At 42.9% G+C, this 21,470-nt stretch overlaps 1 protein-coding gene across 1 annotated transcript in view; it reads right to left on the minus strand.

Moving 5' to 3' along the window:
• The window catches only part of LOC129429681 (adhesion G protein-coupled receptor F5), a 30,909-nt gene extending 9,941 nt beyond the window's left edge, over positions 1 to 20,968 (minus strand). The window contains exons 1-9 of the mRNA XM_073856235.1: positions 20,846 to 20,968; positions 14,047 to 14,193; positions 13,801 to 13,947; positions 13,551 to 13,697; positions 10,890 to 10,925; positions 10,639 to 10,785; positions 10,388 to 10,534; positions 2,208 to 2,333; positions 1,044 to 1,144 (exon numbers count right to left, since the gene is read on the minus strand). Coding sequence (XP_073712336.1) covers positions 1,044 to 1,144; positions 2,208 to 2,333; positions 10,388 to 10,534; positions 10,639 to 10,785; positions 10,890 to 10,925; positions 13,551 to 13,697; positions 13,801 to 13,947; positions 14,047 to 14,193; positions 20,846 to 20,906 — 1,059 coding nt within the window. The 5' untranslated portion in view covers positions 20,907 to 20,968. The remainder of the gene's footprint in view (positions 1 to 1,043; positions 1,145 to 2,207; positions 2,334 to 10,387; positions 10,535 to 10,638; positions 10,786 to 10,889; positions 10,926 to 13,550; positions 13,698 to 13,800; positions 13,948 to 14,046; positions 14,194 to 20,845) is intronic.
• Between the last annotated feature and the right edge of the window lie 502 nt (positions 20,969 to 21,470).

A 21,470-nucleotide genomic window follows, 5' to 3' on the forward strand; every position in this document is an offset into this window, starting at 1 on the left:
ATAGGTACTCCAGATTGATATCAGAAATGCAGAAACAGCGTGTGTTACGTGAGCTTTAAATGTAATGTTACGGGGTCCAGCAATAGTCCACGACCTTCAAGTCCAAAAAAGTGCGTCCATCCTTCACAAATTAAATCCAAACGGCTCCAGGATGATAAACAAAGGTCTTCTGTGGGTAATCCGTGCGGTGTTGTTGTAGAAATATCCATATTTAAAATGTTATTATCGTTATAAACTACCTTCCGGTAGCGCCGCCATTTTGGAGTGATGCGCATTCAGGATGAGAGCTTACGCAGCGTACAGAGTTTCTCTGCTGCTGCTCTGTGCCCCGCCCTCCGAATTTGTTATACGTCACTAAGAAAAGTGCGTAGCCTACGCTAATACTCTCTCCTGAGTCTAAGATGGCGGCGCTACCGGAAGGTAGCTTATAACGTTAATAACATTTTAAATATGGATATTTCTACAACAACACCGCACAGAACCCACAGAAGACTTTGTTTATCATCCTGGAGCCGTTTGGATTTAATTTGTGAAGGATGGACGCACTTTTTTGGACTTGAAGGTCGTGGACTATTGCTGGACCCCGTAACATTACATTTAATGAACAGAAAGATCTAAAAAATTTTCTAAAATATCCGAAAATGTGTTTGTCTGAAAAACGATGGACATATGCAACTCGGACAGCTTGGGGGTGAGCAAATCATGGGTTCAACATCGTCCCTGGCCGAACTATCCCTCTAAAACAACAATATTAAAAAAGACTGGGAGTACAAGTAGGTTTTCAACAATGTTTTAAAAGTTACAACATCAAGTGCAACAGAAGGCATACAGACGTAGTTTTTGGTGAAATGATAGTGTAAACATATGAATGGTGTCCTTGATATGGTGTCGATATTGGATTGTAGTGGTGGGCTGCCTTGACCAAAAAAAAAAAAAAAATGCCAGGGTCGATTTATAGTCCCAGTCCAGCCCTGTGTTAAAGCTGTTTTTTATGCAAACAAAAACAATCAATAGATTTAACACTTGAAATATGTAATACTCACTGCGGATCTAATGTTTTTTACATAGTATTTGTACTTCCATCCAGTTTTGCTCATGAGATTGGTGTCAAAAGTTTGGTTTATTCGCATTGACATGTAAAAAACTTAAAAAAAAAACATACATAAATAAATTATGTGTGCATAGCAAAAATACATTTACACAACAATTCTCAGTACTAACACAAAACATCATCACACTGTACTTTAAAGTGAATTTGAACAAACCTATTTAAGGGATCTTCAAAAAGAAGTTTATATTAATCCGGGGCAGACACTACTTGAGTATTTTAAATAAATTTTCCAAGCATCTGTGCTTTATCAGAGTGTTTGTCTTGGGACAAAAGTACTTTTTACTTAAGTAAAAGTAAAAAAAATACTAGATGTTTAATGTACTTAAAAATTAAATATACACCAAAAACTTGAAATAATGAAATGTAGTGGATTAAAAATTATGATAATATGCTTTGGAATGTATGTTTTCCAAAGAAAAACACTGATAAAATATGAATACTTAAAAATGTACTTTTATGTAGAAAGTAAAAATACTTAAGTAGTGCCCGCCTCTGACATTAATTCACATAAAATTTCATCTGTTTATTGTTTTTCCCAGAACAAGTTTCTAGTATTTGTCTAATTTGATTTCCTCAACTTAATTGTAAAAGTTATGAAAAGGGAATTTTGAAATGTTTTATTCATATAATTTCTTTAAAGGGACAGTTCACGAAAATTGAAAAATCTGTCGTTATTTAATCACTTTCATGTTTTCTAAACCTGTATGAGTTCTGTAAATGACCGAATTTTGTTCTTTTTGCGTAAACTATCTCCTTAAGTTTATAAAATTATTCAAATTTGGGACAAATTTGGGATAAACACCTTAAAGTCAAGATGCTTTTACTGGCATTTAGAACAATGTAAAACATACAGTGTGGTAAATATTCATCATCATTAAATATATGAGGAACTCAGATGCAAAAGCTGCTAAACACTAAATCCGTCAACAATTAGATAATGACATTGACCTAATGCTATTGACACAAATTATATACATCAAATAATTTTGTGTCAAATCTGCTTAATCCCAGGCTCAGTTTGTGTCTGATGGTTGTGCATCTGAGCTCTTTATATATTTGTTGTGTATCTCATTATTATTATTACAGTACATACTACCTGTTAGTTGTTGTACAGTTGGTGTTGTTGGTGGTTTTATTGTTTTTGGTGGTGATGGTGTTGTTGTTGTTGGTGGTGGTGATGGTGGTGTTGTTGATGGTGGTGGTGTTGGTGGTTTTACTATAACTGTAAAATGTAGTGTTGCATTAGTTATTAGTTATAACTTGTATAAAGTTATATAAAAAATAATACATTGTACTAGAGTTCTCAACGGGTCGGGGCCCGCATTTCAAAAAATATAAAAATATAAGCAAATCAGACCTCGGCTTAATCTTATCCGCTCAGTGAACTTTTTATTTATTTATCATCGCTGCTGTTCACCATAAAGAAAGTCTGACTGCTGCGTGCAAAGTGCATTATGGGAGGGCAGACCTGACGCTGCTGCGTGCACACTTTTAGCCTGGAGAAGAAGATGTAGAAAAGTAAACTTGCCGCTGGTGAATTCACTGTCGCTACTACAGGAGGGGTAGCCGCTGGCTGGGTACTTGAGTTCTTTTTATTAATTATTGAGTGATTTTTACTTAAGGCATATTTATATAGCCTATTTATATATTTTAAGTTTTTAGTTTCAGTTGTTTGTATTGTTTGTATTATTAAATACAATCCAAAAACGCGGCATTGCGTTTGAACGTGTTTTCTCCTTATCATAGCAGAATCAACTTAAAGGTGCAATTTGTAAGATATTTGCAGTAAAATGTCCAAAAACCACTAGGCCAGTGTTATATATTTTGTCCAGCTGATTACTATCGATATCTGTAATGTTTTCAACTACTTGTAAACCGTGAGAAAATTTCCATTCAAAACATTGACACGGGGCAGTGCAATCTCCTGTCAATGACGTAAATATCCATGTGACCCTTTGTCACCGCCTTTACTGACGTAACCCACATGAGAACACTGGTCGAGCTCGAAAAAATAAAATGCCGGCCAAGAAAGATGCTGGAGCACAAATTTAGTGTAAATAAAGGTAGATTTTCACTTTTTACACATTTTAATTGCATTTCTAGCGAGAAATTAGTATTGTAGTTTTCAAATATGTGATTAGTTATCACAAAGGCGCTCTCTGTTTATATTTAAAACACGCTGCCTTTGAAGTGTATCCGAAAGCCTTTCTCTGAGCTGCCTTCATGCCTCCGAAGTCATTTCCTCATGAGGCAGCGAGGCAACAAGTCACTGCCTTGAGTTTTCGGACGCAGCCAGTGTCGTAGACAAATGCGGAACTATGCATAAGCGCCTGTCGGGCTACGCGCTTGCTTATGGACTTATGGATACTCTTCACCGTCTGCCGCTGGTTGTGTCATCAAACACAGCTCCTGTAAGCGTACGGGCCAACCAAACAACCCAAGAAGAGTTTGGAACAAAATGAGAGAAAGAATGAGGATCAATTTGGTGTTGCATTATCTGGATGGAGAGAGCTTCGCGACAACATTTAACTAGCAGAGATTCTGATCCTGCTTGTGTTTTACATGATGGGTGAGTTGTTTTGATTCGTAACCCTTTAAAAAAACATATGCTATTATATTGATCACAACATTGGTGTGTAATCAGTGCGTCTTCCCACGGATGATATGCACATCAAGAGGTATTGTACAGCAATATAAATGGTCATTTTAAGACACTTCACAATAAGATTTGTACTGTCAATATATAATGTGAAAAATCATTGTAGATTGCAAGTTGAAAACGTAATTCTGTGCTGTGTTAACCATCGAATTTGGACTAATACTGTAACATCTATGACTAACAATTTCGTTTTGAACATCACATCAGAGTCCTGCAACGGCATAAAAGTGTCTCCAACGGGTGGATTGTGACATTCCTAAAATTCACGGGCAGGGTCGCGGGCGGATAATTAACTCCGCGTGGGCGGGTAGTAGTGCAATTGAAAATATGTGCAAAATTTGTATGTCTAAGGATGTGCACACCAAACTTTGAAACACGGCTGTTTTTTCAGCCAAGCGCTTTTTAGCTGTGATACTTAAGCTGTGAGCCGGTTGGTTGTTGTGATACTTGTCCCGCCCTTCCTCCACTGTGATTGGACGGCCGTGTGACAACTGACAACTGACATTGACGAGCGGAGCATTTCACCCAAACTTTAATCTCTTTCAACTCTCGACGCTCAGCGCCGAGCGCGGAAAAAACGCTGACCGCCGGCTTAACACGCGGAACATATGACATTTGACCCATCACATCACCACCACTACAACAGTGCGCGACCAGTTTGTTGATTCTTCTCGTAGCCTAGTTGGAGCAAGCGTTGCAGGACTTTGGCATAAAGTTTTGCTGTTGATAGCCGGAAGCTGAACGTCTTCTCTTAGAAAGCATTTCGAGACGAGACTTAGGAGCACAGCAGGGGTTGTGTAGGTAGGTTGTTCTTTTTTCTTGTTTTTTTATTAATATGTCTATTTCTGTATAGTTATCAGGTTCCATTTGTGCCGATAGGCTACTTAAATGGCACAAAACAGAGCGCACTTTAGCCTGTTTCATTAGCCTATTCATGACGCTGTTGTGATGTTGAGAGAGGTACGAGATAAAAAATAAAGCACTTTAATTGGAATGATTTTAACGTGTGTGATTTATGCGGGTACGGGTCGGGTAACGTGCCAAATATTAACGGGTCCGGGCGGGTGCGGATTTAATTTTGATATTATCATGGGTGACGGGTCGGATCTGGTGCTGAACTTTGCGGGTATGGACGGGAACGGGTCTCCAAAAATGGACCCGTGCAGGACTCTGTGTCACATATAAACTTACATAATGAAATAAACGATGTCATCAAACGCGACATTTATAAGACTTGATTACCTTATCCATCAACGTGATTTCTCGTTCGCGTCTGATTGATGGCCATCAGCGGTTGAGTTAAAAACTACAAATCCCATAAGTCCACGCTCATTCACAGCGTCATTAAACAACGTCATTGTTATTGATTTTATCTGGCGCCATCTAGCGGCGCAGATAATACAAATTGCATCTCTAAAATACTCCATCATTAATAATAAAACACTTACGTGTTTGACAGCATTTAAAACTGTGAAGGGTCTTCTTTAATTTGTGTACATTCACAATAACAACAGATCTTTGTGTTTTTGTCAAATGAAGAAAAAAAATAGGGTCCGCATTCAGACATTTCCGCCAGCTGTCTCTCAAAACAGGTTACAAAAATCAATTGAAACTCCAGAAATACTCGTAACACAAACATGATAGACATATCCAAAGAATGCCTGAAATGTCTACTTTTAAACAAGCTATTTATAATCAAAAACAGATATTGCCTGTTTATATAATCTGCATTGAAGTAAAGAGAGTACAGCTTTTCCTGTCCGACTTTATTATCTCTGATGCGGTCACGCCCAGAGGCGGTACCTGCTGTTCACATGGTAATGAACAGATGAACAGTTCAAACAATAACAAACAAAGCCTAGAGTTTTATCAGATTTAAAGACTTTACCACATGTTTGGATGATAAACTTTAGACACACCCGTGAAGAAGATCTTTATTTATGTCTGGACAAGGAGGAAGAGAACCGTTTATCTTTAACGTTACCTAAGAAGAAGAACATTGGAGGACACACTGGAGGAGGATATATTCCAAAAGTAAGTAACAGTTAATTTATCCTGATTTATATTTGCTATCATGTAATATGCTTATGGTTTAGCCTACATAAGCAACCTCAGCAGACTGCTCGCATTGTTTACAAACGAGGACACGTGAACTCGCGTAATGGTGGATCTACATTCCATACAGTGTTAGACACAGTAATTCACTCTCGTATCCTTCATGGCAACTTTCAGTTAGGCTGCACTGCAGGATCTTTTAAGTGTGTGCTATGAACTATGAAGTGGAAAAGCATTCACACTTTTTGGACATAAAGTTATATGGTTACATAAGCCACATGAAGTTTACAGCTCTGTTGTGTATCAGTTTCTTAGTTTCTTAGTTTTTAGTTTTTCAAAAAAAAAAAACGAGCATAGCTAACTCCTCCCCTCCCGTCTATGCTTTCTGAAAGAGTCATGAACGCGCCCAACCCCCACTCCCAAATCCTTATTTTCGTTTATTGGCTGGAACACTTTGTTATGTTTTGTGATGGTAGGTTTGACCACTTTGTTTTTGATGCAGTTTGCGAAGCCTGGGCTGTCAGAGGCCGCGTTTTTTTATAGTGTGTTCAGGGGACAGGCAGCAAATAGTGAGATGTTTACTGTATGAAACAAAAAAGGTTTTATTGCCTAAAACGTGTGAATTCGCTTAGAGAACCTTTAAAAGCCACAGGCCTGGTCGGGTTGTAATTTTCAGGCCCGTTGAAAACTCTACATTGCACACTATGTGCACTTTCAAGCAACTGCCTTCAAAACCAAGAACTCACCATCATCATCTACATGTTTGAGTCAGTGGCGCCTATGACTTCTCTTTAGAGTGGCGCAAATTCAAAATATGTGTTCGGAGTGTTGTGTGTTGCTCATGATTTCAAAATATGTTTGTTCCTTCATGTGAACCATGTGCATCATGCATCATGTCAAAATACATGCCTGCTGCACACACTTCGAAAGGATTTATGATAAAACAAAAGTACACGTTTACAAAATACTCGCAAGACACTCAGTTAACACTAAACTCTGATTACACATGAGATTCAGCAAGTATCTGGCAAACGTGAGTGTCTCTTTCATCATAAACCCCTTTGAAGCGTCTGCAGCAGACATGTATTTGGACATGACGCGTGAAGCACATAAGTTTACATGACGCGGCACATATTTTGACATGAGGACCCACACAGATGACAAGCTAAATACATGTTGTGACGTGCTTTATATTGTGCGCCCTTGAATAAGTCACCAGCCACCACTGGTTTGAGCTAAATGCCAGATTGTTCCCTTTCAGTCAGTCACTACGAAGTCACGTCGTAACCGACGAATTGGGAACTCGCTTAGAGAGACCAATATACCTTGAGAAACTACTAAAACACCAATGAACTTGGCATGCAGGTATTTGTATTTGCCATCGCCGCCCCACCGCGTGGGTTTATAAGCATCAGGTGCACATAACTTAATTAGCTTTTTTCGAAAGCCAGCAGTAATCTGCTATTGAGAAACTACCTGCTCTGACGGAGTAAACTATTTGCCAAAGTTGGTTGGACAAGCAGTACCACAGCAGACGCTCGTGGTTTCCATTTCTTTCTCTTTCCTTTTTGAGTTTAAGTGTGTGCGTTGCCCCTCCCCTGTGTGAATCATCAACTGGCACCTGTAGAGTGTAATTTCCCTAAAAGAGTCCACGAGTTGAGCTTTGTGTCTTTTTAAAGGCAGCCACTCTCTCGTGTTGCGGAGATTTGCTTCTTTTTAAAGATGTCATTTCGTCCATGCAGCCTTGGATGTGGCAAGAATCTGGGACCTAGGAATGGTCATGAACGTTGTCTCTCATGTCTGGGCCTGGAGCACACTGAAGCAGCGTTTGTGGGGGGTTCATGTACTCACTGCAAGTCCAAGACCTTCTTGGATCTGTGGAGACGGGTGTCGTTCTTTCGGGAGCGGTGCTCACGTTCTCCGAATGCTGGCAAAGTGCGATCGCAAGGCTCTCAAAGGACGACCTCCAAATCACCATATCACCACCAATCAATGCTGAGTAAGTCGTCAGGTCCTTCCTTCGGCTCCACCTCTGCCTCCTGTAAGGACCAGCCGACCCTTCCTTCATGGGCTTGTAACCAGTCGTCCGGTCTCACTGCAGCTGCGCACCAGGCCTGTGGAAACGCGGCTTCCGCCCTGCATGCGATGGCACTGCTGCAGGTTCACCAGGCCAAGGCTTTAAGGGACCTGCATGAGGGAGGACACGCCTCACCTGCCTTCTCAGAGCTCCGGGTGGCCACTGACTTGGCACTGAGGGCGACCAAGGTCACTACCCAGGCAGTCAGTTTGCCAGATACTTGTCAGTGTTAAACCACAAACTGTCGATGTTCATGCTGCTATGGCGCACACAACGATAGCCACCTCCTTTCCCCTCGGCTGCCCGACCGCAGGTACATTGGCACATGTACTGCTTGCGGAGTTGCTGTCTTACTGGCGAAGGACGCGATAGAGCAGGTCCTTCCAAGCGAGATGATGTCAGGGTTTTACAGCCAAAAACAGCGATGGGTTACAACTGACCTTGAATTTACATGTACTGAACCGTGCACTTCTAAAAAATGCCCTTCAGGATGATAATGGCGAAAATTATTTTCCAATGTTTTCACTCCAAAGATTGGTTTGCAGCCATAGACATGAAAGACGCGAACTTTCATGTGTCCCTTCTCCCTCGCCACAGGCCGTTTCTCCCCTTTGCGCTCGAGGGGAGGACATATCAGTACAAAGTTTGCCAGCGTGGTGCAGCGGCGTACAACGTGTAGTCATTACACCTGCATGCCATCTCACTTTCACTCCGTGGATAGACCCAGTGTTTTTCCAGCTGGTGTGCCCTTGAGACACGTCTCCAGACAAGCTGTAGTACACACACATGCCTCCAACACGGGATGCACCCTAACTGCATTGGCACATCAATTGCCACGAGCCGTGGGCTGTATATCTGGCACTCGTTTGTCTTGTCTCAGAGCTATGCGCAGTTCGCACAGACAACATTGTGAATGTTGCATATATCAATCGCCAAGGTGGTTTGCACTCTTGTCACCTGTCGCATCTCGCAAATAGATCTGTTTGCATCATCAGACACAACCCATTGTCGCTTGTTTTATTCACTAACCAATGTCTCACTCGGTGTGGATGCATTGGCACACAGCTGGCCGTGGGGTCTGGGCAAATATGCGTTTCCCCCAGTGAGCCTTCTCGCACAGACACTGGATGGAGATAACATTTTATTGGTTGCTCCTTATTGGCCCACTAGGAACTGCTTTCCCGAACTCATGCTACTAGCGACAGCCCCTCCCTGGCCAATTCCCCTGAGGAAGGCCTTCTTTCTCAAGGAGGGGGCACGTTATGGCACCTGCGGCCCGACCTGGGAAATCTCCACGTTTGGTCCCTCAACGCGTGAAGGATTTAAGTGTTTTTTCTAACACTATTGCTGCAGCCATCTACGAGACACACTTACACGCTAAAATGGAACCTGTTCATCGACTGGTGTTCTTCTAAATGAGAAAACCCCTGAGAATGCCCCATCAGTGTCGTGCTTTCATACCTTTAGCATCGGTTGGATGGTAGGCTGTCACCCTCCACCATTAAAGTTGATATTGCTGCGATATCTGCTGATCATACCCTGATAAACGGTAGATCAGTGGGTCAGCACAACCTGGTTATTAGGTTTTTAAGAGGTGCCCAAAGGCTAAACACTTCACTGCCCTCCTCTATCCCTCCTTGGGACCTGTCCATGGTGCTGAAAGCCCTGCAGGACACTCCTTTTGATCCTTTGCAGTCTGTGAGTTTCTCACATTGAAAACTCTGACCCTGCTCGCTTTGGCTTCTGTTAAGAGGGTAGGGGACCTCCATGCATTTTCGGTCAACGATTCGTGCCTTCAGTTTGGACCTGCTGTCTCTAGTGTAACACTAAGACCCAGACCAGGTTATGTGCCCAAAGTTCCCACCACTCCTTTTAGAGATCAGTTGGTGAGCTTGCAAGCACTTCCCAGAGGAGGCAGACCCAACCATGGCTTTGTTATGTCCCGTACGCGCACTGCGCCTCTATGTGGAACTTTATTTCCATCTCCTTAGTGAATTTGGAGGGTTTCTGCCGGCACTGGAAGGGTTAGCTTTAATGACGCTTTGTTTGGGATTCTCAATTCATCTGTCACGTCGTAGTGACCGACTAAAGGGGAACGTCTCGGTTAAGGATGTAACCCTCGTTCCCTAAAGGAAGGGAAAGGAGGGGTTACGTCCCGTCGCCACAGTTTGCTCGACTTTCTCAGCAAAAATAGCTAATTAGGTAATGTGCGGGGTGGCGCCAGCAGATGCAAATACCTGCATGCAAAGTTCATTGGTGTTTTAGTAGTTTCTCGAAGTAGATTGGTCTTTCTAAGCGAGTTCCTAAATCGTTGGTCACAACGTCATGTCTCTGTTCCCTTCCTTCAGGGAATGAGGGTTAAATCCGTAACAGAGACGTTTTAAAAAACATATTACTATTAAAACTGCAATTGAGAAAAAAATGAAAATGAAGTTACACGCCCATTACTCAATTTTCTACTGAAAGCAATAACTCTTAATCATACCTCTGCATGGGTTACTGATGTTTATAGGGAGGTTCGGGTCTGTTACTTTATATCCACTCATACACGAGCAATTGTAACTCCCATCAGTGTTGTTGCAGATTGCGTTTGGACCGCAGACCTCAGGTGTCTTATCACATTCATTCACATCTTAAAAAACAAATGAAAAACAGTGAATAATATTACCCTCAAGCAACAACCAAATGATTTCCATAAAACGACACATGAAATCATAAAACCTTATCAAAACATACCAATGCATGGGTTACTGCTGCTTATAGAACCGGTTGGGTCTTTTACATTATACCCACGCATACACGAGCAATCATAACTCTCAGAAGTGTTTTTGCACCTTGAGTTTGGACCACAGACCTCAGGAATCTCCTCACATGCATTCATATCTTTATAAACAAATGAAAAACAGTAAATAATAATACTCTCATGCAACAACCAAATGATTTCCATAAAACAACACATGAAATCATAAAACCTTATCAAAACATACCCATGGAACTGCACATTTTTCCTTTGCAGCTCCGACCTAAAAAAAGGGCACCCCCCCAAAAAAAAAATCCAAGTCACTGATAAGTTTCTCCAAATGTAATAACTGAAAATGTGAAAAATTATGGACATATGCATCTCAGACGGCTTAGGGGTGAGTAAATCATGGGATTGATATTTTGGCTGAACTATCCCTTTAACCATTTTGAATAAAATTATTAATTTGATGCATTACATCAATCATTCATTCTTCTTGCTTAAACGAAATGTGAAAAACTAACCATCAGCAGGCATGTTTGTGCATACCAAGAAATAGTTGCCTAGGCTGCTTGTCTGTAAGCTATGATGGCTAGCTGCTATCTGTCTGATTATTTAGTCTAAACGTGGCAAACTCAGCCTGGCTTCATGAAGATTTTAACAGAGGTGGAAAGAGTAGCCAAAAACTTTACTTAAGCTAAAGTAACTAAATAAATAATTACCAGTTAAAGATTTAAAAATGTACTTGAGTGAAAGTAAAAAAAAAGTATGCAATGAAAATGATATTCAAGTAGCGAGTTACTAGTTACTCTTGAAAAAAACTGTGTGTGTATGTGCATGTATGTATATATATATATATATATATATATATATATATATATATATATATATACACAGTCTTGTTCAAAATAATAGCAGTACAATGTGACTAACCAGAATAATCAAGGTTTTTAGTATATTTTTTATTGCTACGTGGCAAACAAGTTACCAGTAGGTTCAGTAGATTCTCAGAAAACAAACAAGACCCGGCGTTCATGGTGTGCACGCTCCCAAGGCTGTGCAATTGGGCAATTGGTTGAAAGGGGTGTGTTCAAAAAAAACAGCAGTGTCTACCTTTGACTGTACAAACTCAAAACTATTTTGTACAAACATTTTTTTTTTCTGGGATTTAGCAATCCTGTGAATCACTACACTAATATTTAGTTGTATGACCACAGTTTTTTAAAACTGCTTGACATCTGTGTGGCATGGAGTCAACCAACTTGTGGCACCTCTCAGCTGTTATTCCACTCCATGATTCTTTAACAACATTCCACAATTCATTCACATTTCTTGGTTTTACAGCATTTTTGATATCACCCCACAAGTTCTCAATTGGATTAAGGTCTGGAGATTGGGCTGGCCACTCCATAACATTAATTTTGTTGGCTTGGAACCAAGACTTTGCCCGTTTACTAGTGTGTTTTGGGTCATTGTCTTGTTGAAACAACCATTTCAAGGGCATGTCCTCTTCAGCATAGGGCAACATGACCTCTTCAAGTATTTTAACATATGCAAACTGATCCATGATCCCTGGTATGCGATAAATAGGCCCAACACCATAGTAGGAGAAACATGCCCATATCATGCTCCATGCTTCACTGTCTTCAGTGTGTACTGTGGCTTGAATTCAGAGTTTGGGGGTCGTCTCACAAACTGCCTGTGGCCCTTGGACCCAAAAAGAACAATTTTACTCTCATCAGTCCACAAAATGTTCCTCCATTTCTCTTTAGGCCAGTTGATGTGTTCTTTGGCAAATTGTAACCTCTTCTGCACATGCCTTTTTTTAACAGAGGGACTTTGCGGGGGATTCTTGAAAATAGATTAGCTTCACACAGACGTCTTCTAACTGTCACAGTACTTACAGGTAACTCCAGACTGTCTTTGATCATCCTGGAGGTGATCACTGGCTGAGCCTTTGCCATTCTGGTTATTCTTCTATTCATTTTGATGGTTGTCTTCCGTTTTCTTCCACGTCTCTCTGGTTTTGCTCTCCATTTTAAGGCATTGGAGATCATTTTAGCTGAACAGCCTATCATTTTTTGCACCTCTTTATAGGTTTTTCCCTCTCCAATCAACTTTTTAATCAAAGTACGCTGCTCTTCTGAACAATGTCTTGAACGACCCATTTTCCTCAGCTTTCAAATGCATGTTCAACAAGTGTTGGCTTCATCCTTAAATAGGGGCCACCTGATTCACACCTGTTTCTTCACAAAATTGATGACCTCAGTGATTGAATGCCACACTGCTATTTTTTTGAACACACCCCTTTCAACTAATTGCCCAATTGCACAGCCTTAAGAGCGTGCATATCATGAATGCTGGGTCTCATTTGTTTTCTGAGAATCTACTGAACCTACTGGTAACTTGTTTGCCACGTAGCAATAAAAAATATACTAAAAACCTTGATTATTCTGGTTAGTCACATTGTACTGCTATTATTTTGAACAAGACTGTATATGTATGTATGTTGTTCAATTGAGGTGGAATATTGTCTATGTTACAACAGGTAAAACATTTAATGTGACAGATCTGTACTTTTGTCTCATGTTCATCTTTGAATGTTTAGACATTTCTTAGCAAACAGAGGAATTTTGCCTGTTTTTCCCAATACTTATGAATGGCACTTATACAGTATGTATGTGTAAAACTGCAACATACACAAACAGTACAGAAAAAAAGAATACAAAACACAGAATAGGCAAGCATTTCAAATTAACTCTAGTCTCAATGTTGATGTAGATTATGTAAACTGACAAAAGCTTATAAAACATTTTACTATTAAAACTGCAATTGAGAAAAAAATGAAAATGAAGTTACACTACCCATTACTCAATTTTCTACTGAAAGCAATAACTCTTGATCATACCTCTGCATGGGTTACTGCTGCTTATAGGGAGGTTCGGGTCTTTTACTTTATATCCACTCATACACAAGCAATTGTAACTCCCATCAGTGTTGTTGCAGATTGCGTTTGGACCACAGACCTCAGGTCTCTTATCACATTCATTCAGATCTTAAAAAACAAATGAAAAACAGTGAATAATATTACCCTCATACAACAACCAAATGATGCATTAAACAACACTTGAAATTATAAAACCTTATCAAAAACATACCAATGCATGGGTTACTGATGTTTATAGGGAAGTTCGGGTCTGTTACTTTATATCCACTCATACACGAGCAATTGTAACTCCCAGCAGTGTTGTTGCAGATTGAGTTTGGACCACAGACCTCGGTTCTCTTATCACATTCATTCACATCTTAAAAAACAAATGAAAAACAGTGAATAATATTACCCTCAAGCAACAACCAAATGATTTCCATAAAACGACACATGAAATCATAAAACCAAAACACACCAATGCATGGGTTACTGCTGCTTATAGAACCGGTTGGGTCTGTTACATTATATCCACTCCAACACGAGCAATCATAACTCTCAGAAGTGTTTTTGCAGATTGCGTTTGGACCACAGACCGCAGGAATCTCCTCACATGCATTCAGATCTTAAAAAACAAATGAAAAACAGTGAATAATATTACCCTCATGCAACAACCAAATGTTCTTTTTCTAACTTCGCTCGGTGTTTCACTATGGGAATCGCTTTGGGCGTGACCAACTGCGGAAGCTCTAATGACACCACGTCTGTCTTTGACAGACAGGTCGACCTGTGACCAGGCTCCGCCCTACCTATATCAGCCAGGTCGACTCCTGCCTACGTCATTCGCGCTTTCTTCCCGTGGGAGACTGCAGCAAGCTCTCTCAGCACATCCCGACTTGCTGATTTCGTTTAACTGTTCAACAGGCGGATCGTCATTGGATTCCGGCACCGAACGCGACATCAGTGGAGGGATTGTGTTGAGTGACAACTTTTAATATTGGAATAGCGTCCGCGTCGTGGCGAGCTATTCTGATCTTCCTATTGCGTATTTAGTTACAGCGGTAGGTCACATCTGGTTTTAACTTTCTGGGTTCACGCGTCAAGGCGGACCTGTCGAAGGTTTAATTACCTATTTTTAGCAGACTAACGTGTTGTGACGAGTCTAGTGATTGCGCTATGTCGACGGCGACTACCCCCGCCAAAGGGCACGAACCGAAGACTAAAGAGGCTGCATCCCGCCCTTGTCCATCCTCATGTGGAGCTACCATCTCGGGCAGGGACCCTCACCCTATGTGCATCGTGTGTATGGGCCCGAAACACGCTCAAACGTCGCTAGCGGACCCGCAGACATGCGCTCACTGTGCGTCAATGCCGGTGAAAAATTTGGAACGGAGGCTGAAAGTGTCGGTGGCTAACAAGCAGGACCCTTGCCTGTCTGGAGCTGCCTCGACAGTGACCGATCATCTCCCGCGAGCGAGTGCTAGCTGGGCGGAAATGATGGAAGCTGAATCCCCCGACATGCCTCCGCTGTTCGAGGGCCTGCTCACGCCGGAGGATGGCGAACTGGGGGACGAGGACGCAGATGGTGATGCAAATTCTGACCTCCTCGATCTGGATATGGACGACGAAGAGGAGGAAGACAATTCCCTCTTCCCGGCCCAGCAGTCCAGACCACCTAGCGCAAACGATTCGGCCCCTCCTGCTGACAACAATCTACATGAGGTGTGCAAACGAGCCGCGGCTAAGTTGGGCCTAGCCTGGCCAGCCGCTAAAGACGCCGAAGGAGCCGTGAGAGACCTTTATGATGGGAAAAGGCTGCCGCCGGCCCACTCAACAGCGAGACAGCTCCTGCCTGCCATGCCTGCGTGTATGAAGGAGATGTCTCGCTATTGGTCTAGCCCCTTTAAGAGTAAGCTCCCCACCAAGGGACATTCGATGCTGGAGATTCAGGGAATGGAGGAGCTGGGGTTGGCCGGACCCCCAGCTGTGGAGCCTTCAGTGGCTTATCACCTCCATCCGAATCGTCGATCTATTTCTGCCTCATCGCAGATTTCACTGCCGAGTAAGATGGAACGACTGACCGCCGCATCTTTTCAGAGGATGTACAAATACACGGGTCAATCCGTGTGCTCACTGAATGCTGTTACTTTACTGTCAGCATACCTAGCGGAGATTTTGGAAGAGATGGGGTGGCAGTTGGACTCAGGAGCACCGAACCCGGTGCTCTGGGACGAGATTTGTGTGGTGAAAGATCTGATACTACGCTCCTCACGTGGCGCGGTTCAGGGCTGCGGTCGTGTGATGGGTTTGGCCGTATCAGGTGAGAGAGCGTTATGGTTAAACCTGTCAGGCCTGGGCGACGCTCAGAAAGCGGAGGTGATGGATGCCCCTTACGACCCGACTAAGGGTTTATTCGGGCCCGCTCTCGAGAAGATGAGAGAAACCAGCACCCTCAGGAAACAAGAGGATGAAGCTTTCAACCTCGGCTTGCCACGCAAACAGGCGACGCGACCGCTTTCTCAACCGACGCGACAGGGCTTCGCAGCAGCCGCGGCGGCGAGAGGGAGGCCGATGAACGTGAGAGCTGTAGGACCTGCTCACAATGGACAACAGGCCGGCCAACGTTCACGACCGGATGGCTCCGGACCTTGGGGAAAACATTCATTTGCAGCCGCGGCGGCTAGGAACCGCCCGCCCCACCCCGAGGACAGGAAGAAGAAGCGTGCGACCTAACACGCCGGTATTCTCCTGCCTTTCTCTCTCCGCCTGCAAAGAGAAGAAGGTGGGAATACAGCCCTTCGGTTCTGAGTTCAGTAAGGGCTCATTATGTTCGCTCTCCTCTCGTTCAGACAAAACAAAGAGGTTTGAGCCAGTGTCACCAAGCACTCACTCACACAGGGGAATTGAAAATAAAACATGCATTTTCGCAGCCAAGCCACGGGCTGAGGGCGATATGCTCCCCGAGTTCAAAAAGTATGAAAATAAAAATAAATGTTGCACTATCGCAGCCAGGCATACAGCCGAGGGCGATATGTTTAAAAAATCCCATAAAATGCCAACACACAAATTGCACTTTCCCAGTTCCACCGCTGGGGGGAGCGCTCGCCCCTTCAGCGGGAGACCGCACGGTGCACGTGATGACGTCATCACTGCGGGCCTTCTCTCTGCCCGCATAGCCAGCTGGCGTGCATGCGCGGTTCATCCGTGGGTTTTAGCAACAGTTTCACGGGGATACAGACTACAATTTGCCATAAAACCGCCTCGTTTCAACGGGGTAATTATGTCTGTGGCAGAGGGAGAATCGGCTCGGGTTTTGACGGCCGAAATCGAAACCCTTCTGAGCAAACAGGCAATCAGAGTGGTGCACGAGGAAGAGAGCCGTCAGGGTTTTTACTCCCGTTATTTCGTAGTTCCAAAGAAAGGCGGCTCAGCCCTCCGCCCTATTTTGGATCTACGCATATTAAACATGCACCTAAGAAAGTATTCATTCAAAATGTTGACACACAAGGTACTTTGTCAATCGATTCGCCCAAACGATTGGTTTGTGACAATAGACCTGTCAGACGCATACTTTCACATAGACATTTACCCCTCTCACAGGAAATTCCTCAGGTTTGCATACCGGGGCACAGCATACGAATTTCAAACTATACCGTTCGGGCTATCTTTAGCTCCGAGGGTTTTTACCAAATGTGTGGAGGCAGCTCTGTTCCCGCTGAGGGACAGGGGAATAAGAATATTGTCTTACATAGACGATTATCTGATATGCTCGTCATCAAGAGAGCAAGCCATAAAGGACGCAGAGACGGTCCTGAATCACCTCAGCGATTTGGGTTTCAGAATAAACATGATAAAGAGCCGGTTAGTGCCCTCTCAGCAAACGGCATATCTGGGGCTCAATTTAAACTCCCTATCGTATCGAGTCACATTGACGGAAGAGAGAATAGCGTCTTTCACACAATGTCTCGCCCGTTTTCAAGGGAAAAGTGGTTCCGTACAGGCTGTGCTTGCGAATGCTGGGGCTTATGGCTTCAGTGATCGCCGTGGTACATTTGGGGCTTCTCAAAATGAGGGATTTCCAGCGCTGGATCGCGCGTTTACATCTGTGCTCTCGCCGGCATCTCAGCCGACCAGTGAGAATCGATCATATGTGCGCCGTAGCACTCAGACACTGGGTGAACCCTATGACGCTCAGGACGGGGATTCCCCTAGGGGCGGTGTCGTCCAGGGTAACCATGACGACAGACGCATCGTTAAAGGGCTGGGGAGCAACCTTAATGGGCAGAGCGGTGAACGGCGTGTGGCCGCCACAGCTGATGCACAAACACATAAATTATTTGGAGCTATTAGCAGTGTGGTTAGCACTGAAACACTTTCTGAGTTTCCTCAACGGTCAGCATGTTTTAGTGAAAACAGACAACTCCACAGTGGTTGCTTACATCAACCGACAGGGGGGCACACGCTCTCTTCAACTGCATCGGTTGGCAGAGAAACTGATCGTGTGGAGCGACACACGACTTCTATCTCTCAGAGCAACCCACGTTCCGGGGGTTTTAAACAGGGGGGCAGATTTACTGTCCAGGGGAAACCCTCTCTACGGGGAGTGGAAACTCCATCCTCAGGTGGTGAGCCAGTTATGGCAAAGGTACGGTCAGGCTGCCGTAGATCTCTTTGCCTCGCAAGAAAACGCTCAATGCCCTCTGTACTTCTCTCTGGCGGACGCAAATGCACCGCTGGGTGTGGATGCTCTAGCCCACCGATGGCCAAACGTGCTTCTGTATGCGTTTCCCCCTCTGAGCTTAATCTCCCCCACTCTAGCCAGAGTGAGGTAACAATATCTGTCACTAATTCTGATAGCCCCGCGCTGGCCATCTCGACATTGGGTGGCCGAGATAGTTCAACTCTTGTCAGGTCAGCCGTGGCCCCTCCCCCCACGGAGGGACCTCCTGTCTCAGGCGGGGGGGGGGAATTTACCATCCTCGTCCAGACATGTTAGCCCTCTGGGCTTGGCCCGTGAGAGGTGGAATCTGAATGCGGCTGGTCTGCCCTCGTCAGTCATAAACACTATTCAAAGTGCAAGAGCTTCATCTACCCGCACACTTTATGGTAATAAGTGGCGTGTTTTTGAAGGATGGTGTGAGCGGAGAGTGGTTATTCCTTTTCAGTGCTCTGTTAAGGATATTTTATGCTTTCTCCAGGATCTGTTGGATAAAGGGAAGGCTTTCTCCACCATTAAAGTGTACCTGGCTGCTATTTCAGCCTGCCATATAGGTTTTGGTGAAAAATCGGCAGGTCAGCACCCTTTAATAAGTCGTTTTATGAAGGGGGCGTGCCGCATACGGCCAGTATCTAAGCAGATGGTCCCATTATGGGATCTACCTATCGTCTTAGAAGCATTATCTCAACATCCATTTGAGCCGATAGAAGCGGTGAGTCTTAAGTATCTTTCTCTTAAAACAGCACTGCTTCTGGCTCTAATGACAGCTAAGCGTGTAAGTGATTTACATGCTTTGTCCGTTAGCCCGTCTTGTTTGCAATTTGCTCCGGGGCTTACTAAAGTTTCTTTTCGTCCTAACCCTGCTTTCGTGCCTAAGGTTATGGAATCGGCATATAGATGCCCGGCTACGGAATTGGCAGCTTTTCATCCTCCCCCGTTTTCTTCTCCGGAGTATCAGAAGCTTAATGCGTTATGCCCGGTGCGCGCTCTTCAGGTGTATGTGGAGAGGACAGCGGGTTTCAGAACTTGCGACCAGCTGTTTGTGTCTTGGGCTACTCCTCACATAGGGAAGCCATTATCTCGACAGCGGTTATCTCATTGGATTGTGGAGGCTATATCTGTCCCTTATAGTAGCAGGGGGCTTCAGCCCCCTAGGGGCTTGAGAGCTCATTCCACAAGAGGTATGGCCACATCATGGGCTTTATTCAGAGGGGTTTCTGTTCAGGACATTTGCTCGGCGGCGAGTTGGGCAACACTGCATACGTTTGTGCGATTCTATAGGCTGGACGTTTCAGAGCCGTCTTTAGCACATGCTGTGCTGGGAGCTGGCAATTCTATACCCATTTTAAGATAATATGGGTGCAATCCGGGAGTGGTCTAAATCTCCCATAGTGAAACACCGAGCGAAGTTAGAAAAAGAACGTTGGGTTACTTAACGTAAGCCCCGGTTCTTTGATAACAGAGTGAGGTGTTTCACCAGCACTTCCCTCCTTGGCTGATATAGGTAGGGCGGAGCCTGGTCACAGGTCGACCTGTCTGTCAAAGACAGACGTGGTGTCATTAGAGCTTCCGCAGTTGGTCACGCCCAAAGCGATTCCCATAGTGAAACACCTCACTCTGCCATCAAAGAACCGGGGCTTACGCCAAGCAACCCAACGATTCCCATTAAACAACACTTGAAATTATAAAACCTTATCAAAAACATACCAATGCATGGGTTACTGATGTTTATAGGGAAGTTGTATAAATTGAATAAAATTATTAATTTGATGCATTACATCAATCATTCATTCTTCTTGCTTAAACAAAATGTGAGAAACTAACCATCAGCAGACATGTTTGTGCCTGCTGTGCAAGAAATAGTTGCCTAGGCTGCTTGTCTGTAAGCTATGATAGCTAGCTGCTATTTGTCTGATTATTTAGTCTAAACGTGGCAAACTCAGCCTGGATTCATGAATATTTTAACAGAGGTGGAAAGAGTAGCCAAAAACTTTACTTAAGTTAAAGTAACTAAATAAATAATAACCAGGTAAAGATTTAAAAATTTACTTGAGTGAAAGTAAAAAAAAAGTATTCAATGAAAATAATATTCAAGTAGCGAGTTACTAGTTACTCTTGAAAAAAAACTGTGTGTGTATGTGCATATATATATATGTATATATGTTGTTCAATTGAGTTGGAATATTGTCTATGTTACAACAGGTAAAAAAATTATTTGACAGATTCTGTCCTTTTGTCTCATGTTCATCTTTGAATGTTTAGACATTTCTTAGCAAACAGAGGAATTTTGCCTGTTTTTCCCAATACTTATGAAGGGCACTAATACAGTATGTATGTGTAAAACTGCAACATACACAAACAGTACAGAAATAGTATACAAACAGACAAGCATTTCAAATTAACAAATTAACTCTAGTCTCAATGTTGATGTAGATTATGTAAACTGACAAAAGCTTATAAAACATTTTACTATTAAAACTGCAATTGAGAAAAAAATGAAAATGAAGTTACACTACCCATTACTCAATTTTCTACTGAAAGCAATAACTCTTAATCATACCTCTGCATGGGTTACTGCTGCTTATAGGGAGGTTTGGGTCTTTTACTTTATATCCACTCATACACGAGCAATTGTAACTCCCATCAGTGTTGTTGCAGATTGCGTTTGGACCACAGACCTCAGGAATCTCAACACATTCATTTACATCTTAAAAAACAAAGGAAAAACAGTGAATAATATTACCCTCATGCAACAACCAAATGATTCCCATTAAACAACACTTGAAATTATAAAACCTTATCAAAAACATACCAATGCATGGGTTACTGATGTTTAAATGAAGGTTCGGGTCTGTTACTTTATATCCACTCATACACAAGCAATTGTAACTTCCAGCACTGTTGATGCAGATTGAGTTTGAACCACAGATCCCAAGAATCTCAACACATTCATCCACATCTGCATTACAGCAAGGACAACAATGTTAGAAAAACTGTTTGCTTTTGGTATCTATAATTTAGCACACAAATCATAAAGCATACATGTGGGAGTACGAAGTAAAAATACATCTTAAAATAAAATAAAATTTAAACAATCTTTAATCTTCCTACAACCTAGGACTGACAGTAAAAACTGTCTAGAATTTTGGCTGTCAGATATACCTGTGCATGGGATACTGATGATT

Source organism: Misgurnus anguillicaudatus, chromosome 18, assembly GCF_027580225.2.
Source record: "Misgurnus anguillicaudatus chromosome 18, ASM2758022v2, whole genome shotgun sequence".
In the NCBI taxonomy this organism is placed as follows: Eukaryota; Metazoa; Chordata; class Actinopteri; order Cypriniformes; family Cobitidae; genus Misgurnus; species Misgurnus anguillicaudatus.